At 36.1% G+C, this 21,958-nt stretch overlaps 1 protein-coding gene across 11 annotated transcripts in view; it reads right to left on the bottom strand.

The window, feature by feature from the left end:
* nav2a (neuron navigator 2a) overlaps positions 1-21,958 on the bottom strand; it is a 797,383-nt gene that overhangs the window by 64,944 nt on the left and 710,481 nt on the right. For 7 of the 11 annotated variants that reach the window (XM_039749336.1, XM_039749362.1, XM_039749326.1 and 4 more), the window contains 7 exons: positions 21,245-21,542; positions 19,354-20,035; positions 13,776-14,228; positions 13,307-13,372; positions 8,618-8,662; positions 4,824-4,984; positions 2,735-2,923 (listed from right to left, as the gene is read on the bottom strand). In XM_039749336.1, the coding sequence (XP_039605270.1) occupies positions 2,735-2,923; positions 4,824-4,984; positions 8,618-8,662; positions 13,307-13,372; positions 13,776-14,228; positions 19,354-20,035; positions 21,245-21,542 (1,894 nt within the window). The remainder of the gene's footprint in view (positions 1-2,734; positions 2,924-4,823; positions 4,985-8,617; positions 8,663-13,306; positions 13,373-13,775; positions 14,229-19,353; positions 20,036-21,244; positions 21,543-21,958) is intronic. The other 4 variants (XM_039749403.1, XM_039749354.1, XM_039749345.1 and 1 more) reach the window with 3 other exon arrangements.

The following is a 21,958-nucleotide window of genomic DNA, read 5'->3' on the forward strand; positions in this document are numbered from 1 at the left end:
TTAACATAATGTAGAAAAACAGAAAACTGAAATGAAAATTAATTCACAACATCTAAAAATATATAAAGGCTCACAAAACTAACTGAAGAATGACCCTTTCCTATATCAATTTTTTCAATTTGAAATAAATCTTAATGCACATTAATGTTTGAATTCTCAAAATTTAAGTAAACATTCAGAAAATCTACAATCAGTGACACCCTAGGTTTTGCTATGTAATAATGTGGTATTTTTCAGATTGCTCATTGCTGTCTCATATTTGCACATTATTTCCATCAACAGCCATTTGGTGATCATCTATTGTCACTACTGAAATGGACAAGTTTTAGACTGGTAAGTAGAACCAGCCATATGCTTTTCAAATATTAGTTACTGTGTTCTACTCCTCTTTTTAAATAAAGCAGCCTGGGACTCTTAAAATCTGTAAACTTTAGCAGGTGGTGCCAGTTGATATACTCTTTATGAGGTGACAGATTATTTACACTAATGATGTCACACAAACAGTGAAGCTGAACTGGGCAAGTATCTCATCTCAACTGTCTGCATCTGTTTTGTTGTACTTGCTGCCAAAAGTTAAAAAATATAATGCACTGTAAAATGGCTGACTCTGCACTCTGGCCACAAGGGGTATACAATAACTACATTTCGTTGTACCTGTACAATGACAATCAAGTTGAATCATCAATCATCATCATCATTATTATTATTGACAAACAGTAAACTAGAGCAGTGTGCAATCTTGGTGTTTCACAAAAGGAAACATTGATTGTACTAATTGTTGCACTCTAAAGATCAGTGAATGGATCACTCTTTTTATCATACTAGCTGTGTAAGCCCATGCTGTAAAAAGCCCGGGGTCCTAGAAATTATTGAAATCGTCAGAAAAAAAACTGAAATGTAGAGATGTCAGGCTCATCTAGAATGTTCTAATGTTCTAACTACTCTGGGCATCTCTCTCCTAGGAGGATTTGTATCACTTGTGCATTAGTAGCAGAAGGAAAAGGGAACATGCCAAATGTTTATGCTCCAAGGACTTTATTTAGGTGGTTCTTTTCAGGTTAACATTAATACTTGTAAAAGGGATATGGGTCATACTTATTAGTTAATGTTTAAGATTGAAAATTAAAATTATATGTTACAATTTAACACTTGGAGAAAAACATACCTTATTTTTTGTCTCTGGAATGTGGCTACTTACAAATATCTACATGTATTTTACAGATTTCATTCTCTTCAAATTCTTTTTAGCAAAAAGTAACCAACGTGGTTTCCTGACATAATTATTGGATATATTTAGCGTTTTACTGTTCTTATTAGCTTAATTCAGAATTTTACCTAACTGATGTCCATAAATTATTATTCTATTAACCAATTATTGATAAGTTTATCAAGGTCACATCATTTTTTTTTCCAAGTTCAGACTGGTGGATTTTGAACACATTAGATTTTGAAATACAATAGTAAGCCAGATTACTTTTGAATGGTGGTCATCCCACAAAATGGATATTGACCAATGTGAACAAAATCAGCCATTCTGTAAAGAAACGGTTGTGCTCAACTTTATTTATTTATTTGATAAAGGTGTTGTCATAGCTGTTGGCGTTTAAAGTAAAACACAAAAAGATTCAACAACAGGTGGAAATGCTCAGACATAATTTCTTGGCAGACCACAAGGAAAGTTTTTTACAAAATCTAAACAATTCACTTTCATTCTGCTATGGGGAAAAGAAACATATGTTGATACCCAGGAGGTTTCGGAATCATCGGTCAGAATTCTTAAGCTGAACCTAAAAGTTAAAATCATAAAATGAATGGGAATACTAAATCAGCTTAAGAACCTGGGTGTTATAAGAAGCAGCACTTGTCCAGCTGAGTTTTGTGTTTACCTGGACTTAAAATTTATACTCATCTTATGATGCCCACATGATGCCTTACTTTTGAACCCCCTTTTGCTCCCTCTTCCAATGCTTATATTCAACACTTATAACCTGGAGAACAGAGAACATACAGTACATCCAGGCAAATATATGCATTATAATAAACAAACAAACAAACAAAAACATAAATAAATAAATGGGATGGCAAACCCCCAACCAGCTAATCAAATACATTCAAAAGGGCCTGATTACTCCAAAGCTCGGTGCAATCTGTTTCTCCAGGTATTATTTTAATAAAATGCAAGTCTGCATTATTAGAATTATCAAAACAATTCTAATTACAGCAGTACAGAAATGAAAGCTACCAGTATATGATATAAAAAATAACAAGTCCTAGTAAACCATTACTTAGCTAAGTGAAGACTCTCATTTGGACGCTCGCTCACTCACTTAGCCTTAAAAGTATCAGGCAGAGTTTTCTGATTTCTGTTTCTATAAACGAATGAACGTAAAAGAAAGAATTTAAAATCAACAGCTGCTGAAAACTCTTCAGAAAGAAGTTCTCAAAAATCCCCTAAATGTTTTTAATTGCATGCATATAATTAAAAATGTCAGTCAGCAGTTTGTAAAATTTCTTAAAAAAGCCAAACCTCACTAGAAGTTTAAAAAGTAATGAAAGGCAAAGTTTACACTTAGTGGTGTGATGTTACATAAGGTGGCGTTTAACTATGCAATCTCTAAATTATAGGCATATAAGTAGCCCTTTCCCTTACTTGTTTTGGTTTTTTAACAAGAGAAAAAGAAAATGCCCTCTTTTATATGATAAAAAATATGCTTTCTGAAAATTACTTATCTACCTTCTTCAAAGCCATCCCTGAAGGATCCTGAACGGCTCATTGTCCTACTTTTCTCATCCAAGGACATGGAGCTGTTCCGGAAGCGAGAATCACTGTAAGGGTCATAGGGTACATCCTGATTAGACAGACTGTTAGTTCGGAGCATAGTGGAATTTGCAAGGTTGATTTGGGAAGCAGTGGTGGGACTGGCTGAAAAGACAAAAAAAATTTTGAACAATTAAATACATATACTGTAACATAAAATCTCCGAGTTGTAAGTCCTTACAGATACATCATTATAATATGTCATAAAAGTTACAGTTATAATACTGACTTATGCAAAGGTAAAAGTTTCTTTTTTTATATATAATGATTAATGTGGCAGAAGTTTCAAATTTCTAATAGAAAATGGTACAGTAGGCAATGATAAAAATCAAGCTACTACATCGGTACTAGATGTATGATACACATCATAATATCAATCAGTAGTTATCACAATAATCAATCAGTAGTTTATACCACCATCTACTCAAAGCACCGTGATGTTCCAACAATGATGGATGGATTAAAAGCCAGAAGTCTGTATGACCATCAACATCAAATGACTCCATGAGAACCCTAACTACAAAGAGGACTATTTCATTTATGTTAGGTAGAATGCCCAGAGGGGACTGGGTGGTCCCGTGGCCTGGAACCCCTGCAGATTTTATTTTTTTTCTCCAGCCGTCTGGAGTTTTTTTTGTTTTGGTTTTTTCTGTCCACCCTGGTCATAGGACCTTACTCCTTTTCTATGTTAACTAATGTCTTTTTTTAATTTCTTATTTTTTTTTCTTTTCTTCATTATGTAAAGCACTTTGAGCTACTTTTTGTATGAAAATGTGCTATATAAATAAATGTTGTTGTTGTTATACAACACTATATACAGCAAGCACAATCATTTAAATTAAAAAAATAAGGTAATAACATCACAATATGGCATAAACCTTAATAAAAAATTTCAAAATAAATCTAGACAACATATACTCATACTGGATAAGGATACATTGGAGACAGGGAGAACAATATTGGGTGGTCAGGATCTAATTATGCAATTTTCATTACGCTATAACTTATTAAGTTTATTACATAGAGAATTCTCAAAAAAATATTTTTGTATGTGTTGATTATGAGTAATCCATCTCTGACCTCATTAGCAGACTCTATCAATCTGACCTCCACCTGAAACGTCATGCATGTGAACAGACTCTATCACTAACATCGACTTTTGTGGGAGCCCCCATTAACATTTGGTACAATAATACAGAGAAATGGGAGGATAAGTACTGTTTTTTAAAGCTGACAGTGTACACTCGTTTGCAAAATGAATGGCTCAAATAAACTTTTTTAAACTTCATACAACATTTGTGTATGTTCTTTCCTTGGAAGCATTTGGATGAAAATAATTTCCTCTTCACAAAAAATAAAATTCTACAGAGAAACTAAACTGACTAAATATAAGGTTGCTGAAGAAGAACAAGGTCGTTCACTCTAAAATATGTCAACATACATGTTAAGACAAATAGAACAAGATAGATAGTGAATTTCAAGCAAATTCTGCAATGATCATCAAGATTATATATGAGGGGTGTTTATTTATTTACTTTTTAAAATTTTATTGATTTATTGATCAAAATCAAATAACATTCCATACACATAACTCAAGTTTTACACAAAAAAAAAATCAACCACCACCCCTGAGAGATAGAGCTATGCCAGCAGAGTAAAACTTTATGCTAGTAAAAATAAGTAAATAGATAAATGAATACAGATAAATGGAGTAAAAGAGGGGTGAGAACCTGTTCCCCCCAATTTAAATGCTAATTCTAAAATGTTATTGATTAGATCCTGCCAGTTTTTGAAAAGGTTTTGTACAAATCCTCTAAGTGCGAATTTCATTTTTTTCAGTTTCAAATAGTATATAATATCAGACCAGAGGGGTGTTTATTTTTAAGCACTCAGAAATGAAGAAAAGAAAGCAAATGGATTTATGAAAAATCTGGAAAGACATACAGATAAAAACTGGACCTTTACTTTTAAAGGTGCTGCAAAAAGAAGCAGAAATGCTTCTTACCAAGCTGGGCAAAATTGAACCGGGTCCCTGAGGGAGAGGTAATGCTGGAGCCTGGAGAGAATGGGGAGTTGCTGGCACTATCCTGTAAGCCCCCTGCAGAATGAGATCGAAGCCATTCCTTGGCATCTTCATGGCTTCGCAGTTGGGAAGATGCTGGATACCTGTAAGAACAATATATTCAATTTCAGAAAGCTCAATCAGACTGTCTTGTCTCATCCACTGCAAAAAGAACACGGATCAATTAAAGTCTCATTAAGTGTGCTTAGTGATATCGGTGAATTATTTGTTTTTCAAAAAGCCACTGATTTGGATTCACCATGTGAAAAGCAATGATTGTAAAGAAACAACACTGATTATTTGCATGCATCTGTATAACAGACATTACAGTGATGAAGCAGCCAACCATACAGCTCTAGCACTATTAGCAATGGGACAAAGGAAGGAGACTGAGCCATCAAAACATGAAGCGTCCACCTGTGAATGGTGTGCACTAAAGCTCATTGAAAGCAGCGGAGCATTGAACCCTTGGCATGTGGACCATGTTAGAGCAAGCATTCATGTTTACAGTATCTGAGAAGTTGGGAAAAAAAAATATATATATATATTATAGTGCCCTCCACAATTATTGGCACCCCTGGTTAAGATGTGTTCTTAGGCTTCTAATAAATTCTTTTTTTTCCCAAAAAAATATAGGCTCACAACATAAAAAAGACAAAACTCCAACCTTTAATTAAAGTACATTTATTCATTGGGAAAAAAGAATCCTACATTAAGAAATACATTTTTTTTTTACATGAAATCATGTGTGCCACAATTATTGGCACCCCTAACAATTCCTATAAAATAAATGTAATTAAAGCATTTTTGTAATTTCTAGTTTAGTTTTTAAAGTTGATCAGAGTAAATTGGACTGTTTAATTATTAATTAATGACATCCTGTATCCCTGGTGTATAACTATGACGTGACACAGAGTCCTATTGCTCTTAGCCAATCTTCAACATGGGAAACACAAGAGAACATGCTGTTCAAGTAAGTCAGATGTGTGTCGACCTTCATAAGTCAGGTAGTGGCTACAAGAAAATAGCTCCTTGCCTACCTGCCTGTATCTACAGTTGGAGGAGTAATAAAGAAGTGTAAAACAACGGGAACAGTGACAAACAAGGCTGGACGAGGACCCAAGTTTATCTTGCCACCATGCACAATGAGGAGGATGGTAAGAGAAGTAAAAAATTCTCCAAAGCTCACTCTTAGAGAACTGCACCAAAGAGTGATATCTTGGGGTCAAAGTCTCCATGACAACCATAAGATGCTATCTCCATGCCAACAAGCTGTTTGGGAGACATACAAGGAGAAAGCCTTTTCTCACTTACAATCACAAACGTAAACGTCTGGAGTTTGCTAAGTGATACTGGGGCTTCAACTGGGACTGTGTGCTTTGGTCAGATGAGACTAAAATTGAGCTCTTTGGCAACAAACATTCTAAGTGGGTCTGGCGTGAATCCAAGAATGAGTATGCGGAAAACCACCTCATGCCCACTGTAAGGTATGGTGGAGGATCTCTGGTGCTGTGGGGCTGTTTCTCTTCCAAAGGCCCTTCTTAGGGTGTATGGCATCATGAACTCCTTGAAATACCATGGCATTTGAAATCAAAATCTGGTAATCTGGTGGCCTCTGTCAGAAAGGTCGTCATTGGATCTTCCAGCAGGATAATGACCCTAAACTTATGGCAAACTCTACACAAAAATGGCTCACCAGATACAAAATCAAGCTCCTTCCATGGCCATCTCAGTCCTCAGACCTCAACCCCATTGAAAACCTGTGGGGTGAGCTGAAGAGGAGTGGACCCAGGACTCTGGACGATCTAGAAAGATTGTGCAAAAAGGAATGGTCAAAAATCCCTGTCTCTGTATTCTCCAACCTTGTAAAATGTTATAGGAGAAGATTAAGTCCTGTCTTGTTGGCAAAAGGGGGGTGTACAAAATATTAACAGCAGGGGTGCCAATAATTGTGGCACACATGATTTCTTAATGTGGGATTTATTTCCTAATGAATAAATGTACTTCAATTAAAGGTTGGATTTTTCTCTTTTTTGGGTTGTGAGCCTATATTTGTTTGGGAAAAAAAAAAATTATTAGAAGCCTAAGAGCATATCTTAACTAGGGGTGCCAATAATTGTGGACACTACTATATATATATATATATATATACACACACACATTTTTTAAGGTGGGCCTGAGGCTCTCCAAATACTCACAACAAGCTGTAGCTGACTACTATATCTTTAAACCTACAATCATGTAGTAATCATATAATTATAAATTATTTAAAAGAAAGGGGAAATGCACCTTTCTAACCAGATGAAGCCCAAAACAAAACAAGGACTGGCATCTTGCTTACAGGGCCATGTATATTGGCAACACAGTTAAAGTTTTTTGGACTCCTCCTGCAAAAGCCAATGTAAAATGGCAGGCAACAATATTTCAGTACCCCACTTGAGCCAACAAACACTGGCATCAGGCTAATGTACATGGCGCATGGGTATAACTTTGGTATATTAGCAACTTCCTGAAACTATTGCAAATGTCCTTTAAGGTAGAGTTCATGTGAAATGATACCCATCTAAATTCAGAATATTCTAATACTTTTTGCAGTCAATGTGATCTAGTTTCTAGCTAGTGGTTTTGTGAAATTGCATCCAGGTAGAACTCATGTAAAATGGCATTCAGCTAACTCTGTTACAACATACTGTGTAAGTACCTTAGGCTCATACAAATCCTAACCTTACATGAATCTACCAGTTGCAAAATGACAAGAAACAAGAATTCCTAGCACATGGCAGCTAAAAACTATCTGCCCATTAGATGTTGAAGCACAGTCAACTAGACAAGTGCTTAATCTAGGAGGTTTGGACACAAATGATAATGTGCCAGGTTCCATGACAGTTTAGAGCTCATCCACAATGACAATCCACTCTTGTCTATTAAAAAACAAAACAAAAAGTCATAACCTGGACTAAATGCACACCATTAAGGTTGAACTGATCTCTTACAAAGTGATAAATGAGCAGAAATTTAAGAGACTTTTGAAATTTATGACGAGTGAGCACACAAATTTGGCTCTAAAGATAATGCTGTCTTAAGCAAGTCATTAACTGTGACTGTCATAAACAGTAAGATAAATGAAAAATCACACTTTTTGTTGTGACGTATCAGTTTTTATAATCATCACATATAAAGGTTTAATTATATTACTGAAATTAAAATGTATATGTGTAAAAACATCTTTAAAACCCAGCCTTTAATGTTTCATTAGGTACCTATCACTATATAAAAAAACAAAACTTCTGAACTTTGGAGTATACTGTAAAGAAGTCAGGCTGGGGACATGTCGGATGTTTTCTCAGGTGTTTCTGAGTAAACCTTTGTTTCAAGACAGACCATTGTTTTACATATTTCAACTGAGGAGGGCAACAGAAGAAACAATTGATTTTTTTTTTTCTGGATTCCAACACCATTCCAAATGCACTCCTCACAAAGACATAAAATAAAGGACACCTTCAAGGAACATCAGTTTCCCTTATAGCTGAAACGTAAAAAAGCCAAATGAAATATGATGCCAAAGAAAGCAGCAGTGCATGACAGACTGAAATAAAAGTGAAGTAAGCAAACTGAAAATGCAAGCTGTGACTTCAGCACACATGTGTACAAACAGAAACCTGCCACCAACACCCAAACTACTGTAAGTGCTCCCCTGGCAGCACAACAATGATTAAAAAAGCAGAAAACACCAATACCTGAGTCCCTTCTTAGGCAAGGTGTTTCTATCAAGATGAGGGTCGCTGTAGGGGATTTAGAGAAAGACTTCAGAGATCAGCAATATGAAAATTAAGAGACAGAATATGAGAGAGAGAGAGAGAGAGAGAGAGATAGAAGGGCAGAGAGGGGTCCAAGGGATAAAGCAGTCAAAACCTTGATGGTCTTGAACAGGAACCATTGTTTTATCCTAAACAATGCAGCTTGCTTATTTTAGTTATGTGATTTATTATACACTGTGATGAGAATCAAATGTTACTGCTTGTTTAAAAACTATTAAGTATACTGTGGTATTGATGACACCTGCTGGTATCAATAAATAACTGCACGCAATTTAATTTAGAAATAAAAAAAAAACAACTCTGTCCCATTTAGGGTTGCAAGGTGCTAAGACATATCCTAAGAGCACTAGTGGGCTGCAAGGCAGAATCCAACATAACAATGAATAAACCGTTTGCAAGACACTAATGTTAAAAACCTCTCCATTATGTTAAGCAATACATTAAGCGTTTTTTGTTAGGATTACCAAAATGCTTTTAATCAATCTATGCCTGCATACAAGTCAGCACCTCAGTGGTTCATATTGAAATACTGACCAAATGGATGAGATTCTATTTTGTACTAAATGCTTAATTACACACTGAACAAAAGGAGTTTAATAAAATATACACAATTGTACCATTCTAGCATAGGATATTTAGGAGACTCGCTCTTGATCAGACACCATTTAGTAATTAAACATTAGGCCATTCTGCCAACTGATACCACTAGATTTAACTTTGTCTTGCTATCAACTGACTCTAAAAATGTTGATTTGAAATACTCATTAGGGGTTTTACCTCAAATAAATCCAAAAACTATTAATATTAAATTTATATATCTGTAATTTTGTTTTTAAGTGCAACTGAATCAATGTCTATTCATGGTGACTGTACACTTGGCTACCCGAAATTGTATTAGATCTTCATATAGTTAAATCTTTTATGAAGAAACAACCTGCACAACAAGGAGGCAGTTGGGTCAGGTTATGTTTCATACTGTATATCACAAAATTCAGTCTTTGACTAGAGGAAGTCCAGATAATTCTCTACCTACTATCGACTTTATTTTTCACCCACAGTATTCAATATGCAGTGAACTCTAAATGAAGAGTGGCTACAGAGGCTAAGAAGCCAATAGATTAGGAATTTATTGCTTGTGAGGTTAACTCTTACTATATTTTTATTAATATAAAATATTATAAAGTGTTATTATTGCTCATGTTATTAATTTACATTGGAAACGTTGAGTAGATGGATTTAAACTTTTTTTAATTCATATTGTTAAAAACCTAATTTTATGCACAGAAGTATGTTGGTTGACGATCACTGATGGAGTTAAGTGTTGTATTTTTACCCTGTTTTGCTCTAGCTAGAAAGTTTCTTTTTTTTGCATTTGGACTTAATTATAATTCACTACATAAAAATCGTTGAAATGCAATCATTTCAGTAAAAGTGCAGTGTAAAAGTTGGAAAATGACAACACATCACCTGAGTTGTGCCAACACTCAAGGCAATGACTTCCTTCAATATTATGCACACTTAGTCCATCTATTGTTTTGCTCCTGCAATTACCTGGTCTGTAATCTCTTCTGTTGGTTAACAAAAATTACATTAGGAAAAAAGAATTTGTTTAATATGATAAAAAGATCATTTATTAAAGCTACTCTGTATATACAGGACAACACTAAGTTTCTTACCCTCCGTATGATTTTTACAAGGGCAATCGAGGAATAACACTGTATTGTGTTAAGATTGGGACAGCTCTCTGCACAAGTGTGTTGATAGTAATCTGCAGTTGCACTCAAATATACTATTTATTTGGCACAAGGCTTTTTTCTTTCTTACTTTTCCATTGATTGCATGGAGTACTACATTAGATCAATAGTAAAACATTTTGTTATATAGTTGCATACACACGAAAGTACAGCAGTACACCAAAAGCATGCAGAAAGGATGCTAAGCATACACAACAAGACTAGAGCATCCTGAGCCACACTAGTCTGGCAGCTGCTCCAGATATTGTAGAGACAAATTTGCTGGTTACTGTATATCACAATGAGAGTTTCCATTAGCATAAGAAAGGTTTATACTCTGATAATAATATGGCAAATCATGTAATGAAAAAGCTAAGAAACAAAAGTTTCCATTTTTAACTATGTATAGGGATTTGCAGATTAGCTGTAATTCATGAAAAAAATTAGAATGTAGGTACATTACTTTCATACTGTATGTATTTAATTGGTAAAATCAAAACAGAATTTTCATTTCCTGATTTTCACTGAATGATGTACAGTGATCAGGATATATTTAAAATCTAGAGTGATCAAATGATGTAGCAGAATGTGTAACCCCTCATTGACCCAAGACCCTGGCTCAGTTCCCAAAATGCCTTTTTTTAAGGAGTCCCTGTGTTTACTTCACTTTGTACTGGAGAAATCAGGCTACCCTCCACTGCCCAAACACATGATCGCACAAGAAACAGCAATATTAAATTGGCCCAAGCACTGTCAAGTACTTCTGTAAGCTCCCGGTGAATGTCTGATATTTAATTTAGGGATGGTTCCTGCCTGGATATGACAGACCCTAACCCTTACCAGAAAAATTACCAGAAACTACCGTATATACTTGTGTTTAAGTTCTCCTGCAGAGAAGTCGGGGCTTGATTTTACGGCATCATTTCCAGTATTTTATAAAGTCGGTCGTATACATCAAGTTTGGAAAACTCACACTATTGGTCCAAGAAATTATGATATGCTAACGCCCACCTGAGAGAGTAACCACAGAGCACACTGTCTTTTTTTCTATGCATTGAGCCTACCCTATTCCGATGCGACCGCTTGCACTATTTTGTGTTTTTTGTATATCACACCCTCATACACCTTATTTATGATGGAGCGTTTGATCAGAAGAAAATATGAAGCTGGTTTTAAATTAAAAGTCGTTGAAGTGGCAAAAGAAATTGGTAACTGTGGTTCTACAACAAAATTCGAACTGGTGCAAGATTGGAGGAAGCAAGAAGATGTAAAAAAAAAAAAAAATTCACTTAAATGTCGTATTTATCATAATGGGCTTATAAGTCAGGGTCTGATTTTATGATCGATTTTTCGGGTTTCAAGACCCGATTTATACACGAGTATATCTATGGTATTTGAATAAAACACTCTCTTTTGCACACTTGAATACGTTACTATGACATCTGGGCTTCAAGAAAAAAGTGTAAAAGCAAGTTTCATTAATCTTTTTTTAGAAATACCTGCAATATGCACATGAGCTCCATATGATGCACTTTGCTAAAATTTTATTGAAGTTTTGCCCATTTGCTTTTATTTTATCCACTGATGGTACACATTCAAGTGCATTTTAATTAGACTTAACCACACAACTCCTTTTGGCTTGGTTTCACTGATAAAATGTAATATCTTTATTATGAAGTGTCACTGACTTGTATTTTCTTCTTTAACAGAGATTAATGAACTTCTCTAAACTGTTGCCATGTCATAAATTAATAGAAAATTGGCATAGTGACACGGGTACTGACTTTTACAACACTTTGTTAGAGACGCAAATTCAGCCGTTGGTACTGAGTTAGTTGGCACGATCTATGCTATGGTTGTTAAAAGAATTCTTCTTGTTTATTTAAGTTTGAGTTCATTCAGGATTGTGTTTGCTTTCAGATTCTCTCCATAAAATAAACACCATTGCTCTGGCAGACAGTGTGAACTGTAAACGCAAGGTCACAGCTTTGAATCGTACTGCCAGCTATATAAAGATTCATACCATACATATCTCTCTGCTGAAGCTGGGATTCTCCAGACAACCTTTAGTTTAGAAGAAGCTCCATCTTATGTGTCTTTACAATTACAGATAGGCAGTGAACTTGTTTAGATAATTTACTGTTCTTGTAAAGCGGTTGGAGAAAATGCTCTTCATAAATAATGCTACATAAAATAAGCACCTTTTTGCTAAAGGTAGATTGTAATTATCACTTTATGCACCTTATTATCTATGTTTATTGTATCATTTGTAAAATGAAAATAACAATTATGTCTGAACTTTCCCAAAGTTACTGTAGTAGCACTATTGAGTCTCAGAATTAAAAGAAACTGACAGTTCACATTTGATGAACTGTGTCTACCTTTACGGCTGAGCAGTAATAATAATGTTACATTAGGGTATAAGATAAAGAAAATCTGTGCATCCTTTTTGATGTACTGTATACATAAATTAAGACAGACTATATGAGAATACTACGACACACTCACATTGAATACTGTCTTTACTTTTAACACAAGACAGCAACAAAAATAAACGCCATACAACTGACCTTTGTCTCAAACTAGGTAAACTGCCACAAACAAGTTAGACACATGCTGTCTCTTTGCATGATACTGACATGAAATGTAATTAATATTTGCCAAGTTTAAGAAGCAGAGTGCAGTTACTTCTCGCCATACTGTGGTTACTTGCAAATTAATAGTTGCACTAGTCATTTTTACCACATGGTGGAGTTATTATGTCAGAGAGCATACACACTCCAAAGAGAAATTTATAGCAAGCTCATCTTCCAGGTTAACAGCATTGTTTTATAAAACGTCAGCATGACCCACTAGGGTAGACAGACATTTTTACCTGTCCTGTTTCCGAGGTAAAGTATTTCTGCTGAATTTGGGACTAGCAGATGGGGAAGAGAGAGGACTATAAGAAGGAGTAAACAGAACAGAAAACAAAGAGAAATTAGTACATAATGAGGAAAGAAATTCACCACAAAGAATATTTTATACACATAATGACATAGTCAATATGGTTCTTGGAATAATTATTTAAATACCACATTTTATCACAAATTATTATTTAAATTAAAGAAAAAAATTAACACTGCACACTGGGAAGCCCAAAACTGACATAGTGTTACCTCTAAGAAAGGTTATATGGATAAAGGGTGTGTGTGTGTGTTTTTTTATTGTTTAATACATTTGCTCTGTATAAAACAAATTTCTGCAAAACAGGTTAATGGCTTGCAAAGGAAAATGGATGGTACTCTATACCTGAGTGCTTTCTCATCATTGTAAGGATAGCAGATCTTTATCTAATATCCTACCTCTCTGAAACAGCCGTCTTCACACTGTTTGTCCTCACAAATGCAGACAAGGAATCTTCTTTGGAAGAAGTGAAACCACTAGCAGAGTTGTTATTGCTTCCCATAGAAATGTCAATAGATTCACAACTGGTGTGGAGGCTACTGACTGACTGGTAGCCCAGCCCTTCCTTGCTCATGGTGGAAGAGCTGCTGAGGTTGGTTCCCCAGGTTAAGCTGTTAGATGGTGCAGAGTGCACAGAGCTAGGACTTGAGGCCAATGAGCAATGGGCAGTGTCGAGGGTCTTGTTATATAGGGGACTGCTAGCACCGCTGCTCAATACCCCACTCCCAGAAGGGGAATCTAAGATAATTTGCTGGTTCATGGTGGCATGAGGGTTTGAGATGACCACAGAATTCTTCATATTCTCTGATGTTGTTACTGGTGCTTGTTTTCCAGGCTTGGTGCCAAACAGTCTGCCAGAAATAAAAAAAAATATATGAGCAAAAAGACAGATACAGTGGCACCAAATAAAGTGAAATAAGATGCACACAAGACAACACTCTTTACGACTGTTGGCATTGCTGAGCAAGGTTACCGTCATATTGCAGGTCATATTGCTTAATTCCATATTGCCTCTCAGACTTGTTTTTGTTTTGTCTCACTGAGGCTCCAGTTTTCAACAATCCTTAATCTAGATTAAATGGGCCTATTAAAATCACTTTTGAAAGTGGCTCTGACCCTGTAAGCTAAAACTAGTCCTGACTTGTCTATATGTGCAAATGAACAACAACCAAGTATTATGTCTGAAATGTCTCTAGACAGCTTTTCAGGCCTAAGCTTACATTCACCTATTTAAAATGATTTCAGTGGATGTGGTCTTTAAATTAGTCCATTAAAAAAGCTAACGTTGTAGTTTTTCCAGCTGTCATCACAATCCCTGCAAAGAGAATGAAGAGGACGATCCAAGAGTAGTGAGACTATATGGTGTAACTAATGTCCATGAAACTCACTGAGAATCTCAAGTAATTCTGCTACTGCTGAAATCCCAAACCTGCAGAACAACATGCACTCGAGGCAGCCAAACTGACCAGAGTCCAAGAGGGCTTCCTGACAATCCCAGTGATTACTTCATCTACAAAGGATAGTGTTAAATCACCACTTCTGGGAAGGATGCTTACTTAACATGTTTGAAGTAACAATGGCTTGGGTCACATGAATAACAAGTTCCTCTCCTCTATTCTCACTGAAAATACTTGGACCGGTTTCAGATATGAGAATATACCGTAAAAAATGGACACATACATTACAATTTGAATGTAGCTAAAAATGTACCTTTTTTATATGAGGCTAAAAAACTCTGCTTAGTGCTAAACTAACAAAACACTGAATTTGTCTGAGCAGGTTTATGTCTTACAGACAATATCTGTTATTGGAAGTGAAGGGAAGACATTATAAACTTTTGTGAACTTTCACCTTTCGTGCTGCCCACATCACTTTACAAGTCTCAGTCAAATATTGTTTTAGAAAGTGTACTCTACTCTCCTCACTGACAAAACTAATTTTTCATAGCATTAAGAGCAATATGAGACAGAAAACAGGAATAATCAATAAACCGTAGGTCTGTATTAAATAAAGTTTGCAGGGGTAACCAAAGATGCATATTTAATATTTTGTGAGTTTTTTTTTTTTTATAAAACTAAAAACCAGAACACACATAATACTTCATTACCTTGTGATGAAATATGTCAAGACACATATCAGCAAGTTAATTCATCTATTCGATAGTAAGAAGGAGAAGGGGGATGGTTGGAAAAGAAACACATAAACACACAGGCAGGCTTTATGTTGTCTCCACTCATTAATATTACCAAAATAGTTAAAGGCTAACTTTACAAGCTTGACAGCATGATGAATACATTTGCTTTCTCTTGACCTCAGCATTGGCAAGACTGAAGTGTAGCCCCAGGACAAAGCTATTACTATTCAGCTGTGCTTGTTGAAATATTGTAAAAGATGTTTTTTTGGAGTTTGGTCAAGATATACATAATGTGTTTGCTGAGAACTGACCAAAACCAGAAATTACGTGAGGAATGAAGAAGTCAAAGATAATCTTTGAAATGCTATATCCTTGGCGTTTGTGAACTTTTAAGAGGATGTATCAACAACATTAATGACTCAAACAAATGCCAGCTTATTATTTTAATCAACTAAACTTTATAATGTCTTACTATGGACAGCAACCATGTGATCCAAAGTCAGATGATCACTTAGATTGCAACTGTTGCTCAATTTTTTCTGTCAATAGCAAAAATACATTTTTCCTTTGGAAATGAATAAACAGTGACGTATAATGTCACTGGCAGTGGAGAAGAGGTACAAATCATGGCTACAGCACGATGAAATGCAATCCCACTCCTACATCTCATTGTCATGAAGGGTACCTGCACTTCAGCTTGCCAACCCTTAAAACTCAATTTACCTGACCACATTATTTAGCTTGTTGCAGTTACACATACAGACAACTGACCACACATATTCCATATGGCAATGGTTTTAGGAAGTGGAATTCTACAAAGTGTTTTCAACTGCTGGCCTCTACAGAGCTAAGTATGTCTCCCAACCTCCCCTCACAGATGTCTCTGCATACAATCTGACAATCAGCCCATGTTTCACCACTACTGTGGAGTCTGTCAGATGCCATCACCCATTCAAAATACAATGAACTATGATGGCTAGACAAGCACAAGTTCACTGAAGCAAGGGGTTTTGCAAATTGTGAGAGAGGAAAACAGGTGGGGCCTTATCTTCTCCTCACTCATCAGATGAAAAATTGACTGTGTAATTAATTTATATTGTTGTGAATATTAGTTTGGACATAGTACCATTTTAATCTGTACATTGCTTTTGTTTTCATAGCAAAACTGAGGTCTCTAGCCAGTTGGGAAAAATGACACTGCAATGTTCTAGAACACTTGTAAGATATCTGAATTGGTGCTGAGCAATGGATCCCTAGTATCACAGGCTGAGAAACAGCAGTATTTGGGCATTTAAGAAGCACACAGTGTCTTTTTCAAGGATCACTGTAACAAAGCTCTAGATGTGCTTAAAGTAAACAAAAGAACTATAAAGAATGTAATTAGAACATTTTAAATTACTTTTTATAACTCCTGGCAGACCTTTCTGCATTCTTCCAATTTAAATATACAGTATCAGCAAAACCTCACCTAGCTTTGTCAAGGCAAATTTTAAAAACACAAAGCCTATATATAAGCACTTCTTACATTCGTACTAAAGCAGTCAAACAATATACACTAGACCGACTTTTTAATTTATCATAGTCTGTCAATTGGTCCATTATTTCTGTTTTTTATTGAATTTATTTAAAGCATGCAGCATTCCATATAATCAAGGCAAACTGAACAAAACTAAATTCACTTCAACTCCCACCCATAATTATTTCAATTATCCTCTTATAATACTGTATAATATCTCTGGGGCTTAAACTTATCAACATTATACAGTAAGTCTGGCAAGAATCATTCTTGGGCTGGATTAGAGTCCGTCACAGGGCACACACATGCACATTCACACCAGGATAATCTTGAGAGAACATGCAAACCCACCATATTCAGTGTACTGAACCACAGTCCCTGAAGCTGTGACAAAGCAGTGTTAATTAATCACTGCATTATACTGATACACTTTCACTGCTTTTTGGGTAAGTAGGCTTTGGCTGACACTTCAAAACAAGATTGTCCAAAATTTATGCTTAAATATTCTCCACATGAGTTGCACTTTAGTGCACTGGCAGCACTGTTGCCTTACCGCAACTAGACTAGGATTCAAGTCCTGAGTGTTCCTTACATGGAGTTTACATGTTCTCCTCAGGTCCACATGGGTTTCCCCAGGAAGCACCAGTTTCCTCCCACAGTACAATGTGCGGGTTAGGTGGACTAGAGATTCTATGTTGCCTTCTGATATGTGTGAGTATGTGTTCATCCTATGATGGGCTGGCGCCCAATGCTTGCTGAGATAGGCTCCAGCTGCTAGGTAACCCTATTCTGGATAAGTAGGTTAAGAAGAATATTCTCCTCTCATGTGGCATTTTCCACACCTCACCACCATTTTTTCACAAAAGTGAAACTGCAGAGTTCAGTGAGTTCACTGGAGAAAATGTAATGTTTGAAGAGGGATGAAGGATAATTACGGCCAAGGGTTATAGGAAAACGATAGGTTAATACTATTCTAGAAATTGCCAAAACCAGCTGTAGTATATACTTCTGTTGTTATTATTATTATTTCACAAGGTTTCATATGTTTTCTGACCCTCGGAGGGCCCTCTAAGGTCCGTTTTGACTGGTGCTGCTCCACATGGCTAATTAGTCAAGTCAAGTCAATTTTATTTAAGGACACATTTACAACAACAGCATTAGGCATGCACTGTCTTCCTTACACCAGTGTTTCTCAACCATTATGGTCCTGCACCCCAGTTTTGCCTTTTTAATTTCATTGACAATGTACCAGCAACAATTGGAAACCGCCTCCTTGGTGAGCAGAGTGCGATCAAGGGTCCCCCTTGGTGAAGCAAGCTCACTTAGAAACAGGGAAACATATCACATAGAACTGACAATTGCTTAAGTGACCCACTTGCCTACCAACAATGGCAAACCCACAACCCAGTCCATGACAAATGATGGCTTAGGTGACCCATTATGGCCTACACATAAACCTATGACAGCAACCCACAACCCACTGGCAGTGAAATCCAGTAGTTGAGAATCATTGCCTTACACCGTCCTGGTGTGTGGCCGTAGAGGAGTGAAGATCAGTTTGTCCTACTCCTTGCCAGCAGTTAAATTATGTATACAAGTGTCTCACACCAGACCCACAGAGCCTCATACACTTTGTGACTAACATATGGTGCATAACTGCATATACAGTAAATATATAAAATTTCTGGGCAGAACAGTGATGCATTGTTGTTTTTACTTTTTTTCCTGAATATTATTTCTATTCAATGTGAGTAAAACACAGCATCACTAGAGCTGCTCACTGTAGTTACAATTGAGAATCTACAGCCAAAAGATGTAGAGGAGAATTAATATTAGCATATTTGGTTTTAGTTGATCATTCTACATGAAAACTCCGAAAATATAACTTATAGTATATACACAAAGAACAAGTCACAGGATGCATTAAAGATGAGGTACTGACATCTTCGGAAGCAGAACCCTTACAATATTTTTACCTTAGAGCCAGCAATTAGAAATTCCCAATGTTTATCAAAATAGACATTGCAACCTAGAATCACTTTTTTAGTAAATTTTGGAATGAAAGTCAGCAATTCATGGTTAGACGCAGGATGAATATATGGAGATCTAAAAGAATAGATTGTCTAAAAAATAAACAACAACAGAGGCTTAGAGATCATGGTAAGTTAGGTAAAATGACCATCTCATAAAACAAACCTACTATAGTAATGATAATGCAATAAGCACTGTACATTTGCTTATCTTTGTTTGATTGAGCAAGCACAGATAAACAAATATACAGTATCATTTAAGTTCAATTTCTGAATACCAGGGAGATTATACTGACCTGCGTAAAGTAGGTGATGAAACATCAACATACTTTGAGCCTTGCTGTCGATTGCTCTGAGAGTTGGTCATCCCTGTTTGGGTGCAAGGGCTGGCTTTGACTGAGTTACCAGAAGCAACACTCTCTGTGTCTGAAGAAACACCTTTTTCCCTGTCAGTCTGATTGGGTAAGCCAGGTATAGAACTCGCAACAGTAACTTTTGAAGGTTCTCTTATTTTTGGGACAGGAAGGCCTGCAGACTTGCTACTGAGATTAGAGTCAATGCTGCTAGTACTAGAACGGTTACCACCATTTCTGCTGCTAGATTTACTGGGCCTGGGAAGACTACGATACTGAAGGGTCGTTCGTGCACTGATAGGAAGATAGCCATCATCTTGATTTTGTGATCCGTCAATGCTAGCCTTTCGATTACCAGACCTGCCAATGAGGCCAGAGGACTTCGGGATTTTGCCCAGAGTGGCTGAGCCACTTGTGATGGTGGCACCACTAGCAGTGATAATAGTCATACCACCCGACTGTTTTTTAAAACCAAATGTGTTTGTTGGGGTCCTAGAAGCACTTGAAGGTGGTTTCTTGGCTTCATCTCCACTGCTTCGTCCAGCATCCGAGGGGGAGCGCTGAACTGTAGCAGATTTAGGGGAAAGTTGACCTTTCTCCGATACTTTGGCATCATCTGTCTTTCCTGAAATTGAAAATAAATAAATAAATAAATACAATATAGTAATATCTCGATTCTAAATTGGCCCTAGTGTGTGCTTGGTGGGTGGGTGTGTTTGTGTGTGTCCTGCGGTGGGTTGGCATCCTGCCCAGGATTGGTTCCTGCCTTGTGCCCTGTGTTGGCTGGGATTGGCGCCAGCAGACCCCCGTGACCCTGTGTTCGGATTCAGCGGTTTGGACAATGGATGGATGGATAGTAACATCTTTACATTTAGATTATACTCTTTAGCATAAAACAATTATTAAATATTAAAAAAGTAACTAACACATCATTACAAGCTCTTCTGTTTGTTTGTCATTAGAAAGCATCAGTGAAAAGATAACAAATGAAAACACAAAATATATTTTATTTACATTAAATAGCATTTAAGGAAATCATTGTTAAGAAGCCTAAAAAACTCTTTATATCATACTATTCTTCCTAGGTTTGAAATAATCTAGCATAACTGAGGAACCAAGGATATTAAGCAAAAGCCTGCAATTGTTTAATCTATTTTTGAAAATAAGAAAAGTAGCACTCTAGAACGCCTGTTATTCTAAAGATTGATTAAAACAATTATTTCTTGATCTCTCCATATTTGATATGGCCACGACACCCTTACAAATGTGCAGCTGTCAACATGATCTTCCATCCTAAGTTGTACCAAATTTAAGAAAAACTGCATATTCTCTTCATGAGGGATTTCAGTTTAGTACTAGTCTTCACATCAGATCAACTGATCAGAGACAAAAAGGATTTACAATTATAAATAAGGCTCAAATCACTTCTCTCTTTGCTTCAAAATTAAAAATCCATCTTTCTTTATCTGAATTTAGTTAGATTTTTTCTGTAAACTACTTACTGACATACCATTCCCAGAGAACAGCAGATTTCATATTTATCATAGCCAGTATATAAAATAAACCTGGTAAATTACATTTGTTAAAATTATTTAAACACATTACCAATTGCAATATTGGTTATTAGTATGTCAATATTGTAAACATAACCAGTACAAAAAAATGTACACTTAGTTACGTTTCCCATGAGTTAAAATTATATATAAATTTACATTTAGGTATTTATGGGAAATATTTTTTAAAAAATTCTCTTTAAATCCAACAGAACCATAGAAGATAAATTATAGGAATAAATTACTCTAAACCAATCAAGAGATACTATTACTCTACTTACCAGTGCTCTGTGTTTTCAAGGTGCTAGGAACAGGAGTTGTGGTTTTAGTTCTTGGAGTTGTAATGCCAACCTGGGCAGTCATGCCCCGTCGCCAAGAGCCAGTCTGCGATATGATAATATTCTTTCGGCCAGAATTACTCTTGTCTGACTCATCAGACACATCAGATGGATTCCGACGCCATTTTGAGCTTGAGTCCATTCTAACTCCACTGTCAGAGCCATCGGACTTCTTCACTTCATCCCCAGACCACATGGAGTTACGTTCTACAGCACAATGTTTCTCTGCGTCTGTCTGAGGCTACAACAACATAAAAATTCAAACTTTAATACAGGAGACTGACAGCTTTAGTATCCTCCAGATATATTAACTGTTTTTTTTATAGTATCACAACTTAGTAACTAGACAAATAGATACTTTATTCATCCCAAGGGGAAATTCACAGGGAATTATGCAGGACTTTACTGCATGATATTATATATTATATCTCACGGCTGGACAGAGTTGTGATGAATAAATCCTGTTAAAGAGAATGATTTAGTGAGGTAAGTCAGACATGCACAAGTAGGCAAGCCATACCACCAGACTTAAAGGGGTTCAAGCCAGTTTAATAAAGCCCAGAAAGGTAGGTGCTTTTCTTTTCTTTGTTATCGTGATGCATTTTAAACTCTCTTTATCTTGATCCTTTCCTGGGATGTTTTCTTTCTATTATAAAA

This window comes from Polypterus senegalus, chromosome 1, assembly GCF_016835505.1.
Source record: "Polypterus senegalus isolate Bchr_013 chromosome 1, ASM1683550v1, whole genome shotgun sequence".
NCBI lineage: Eukaryota > Metazoa > Chordata > Cladistia > Polypteriformes > Polypteridae > Polypterus > Polypterus senegalus.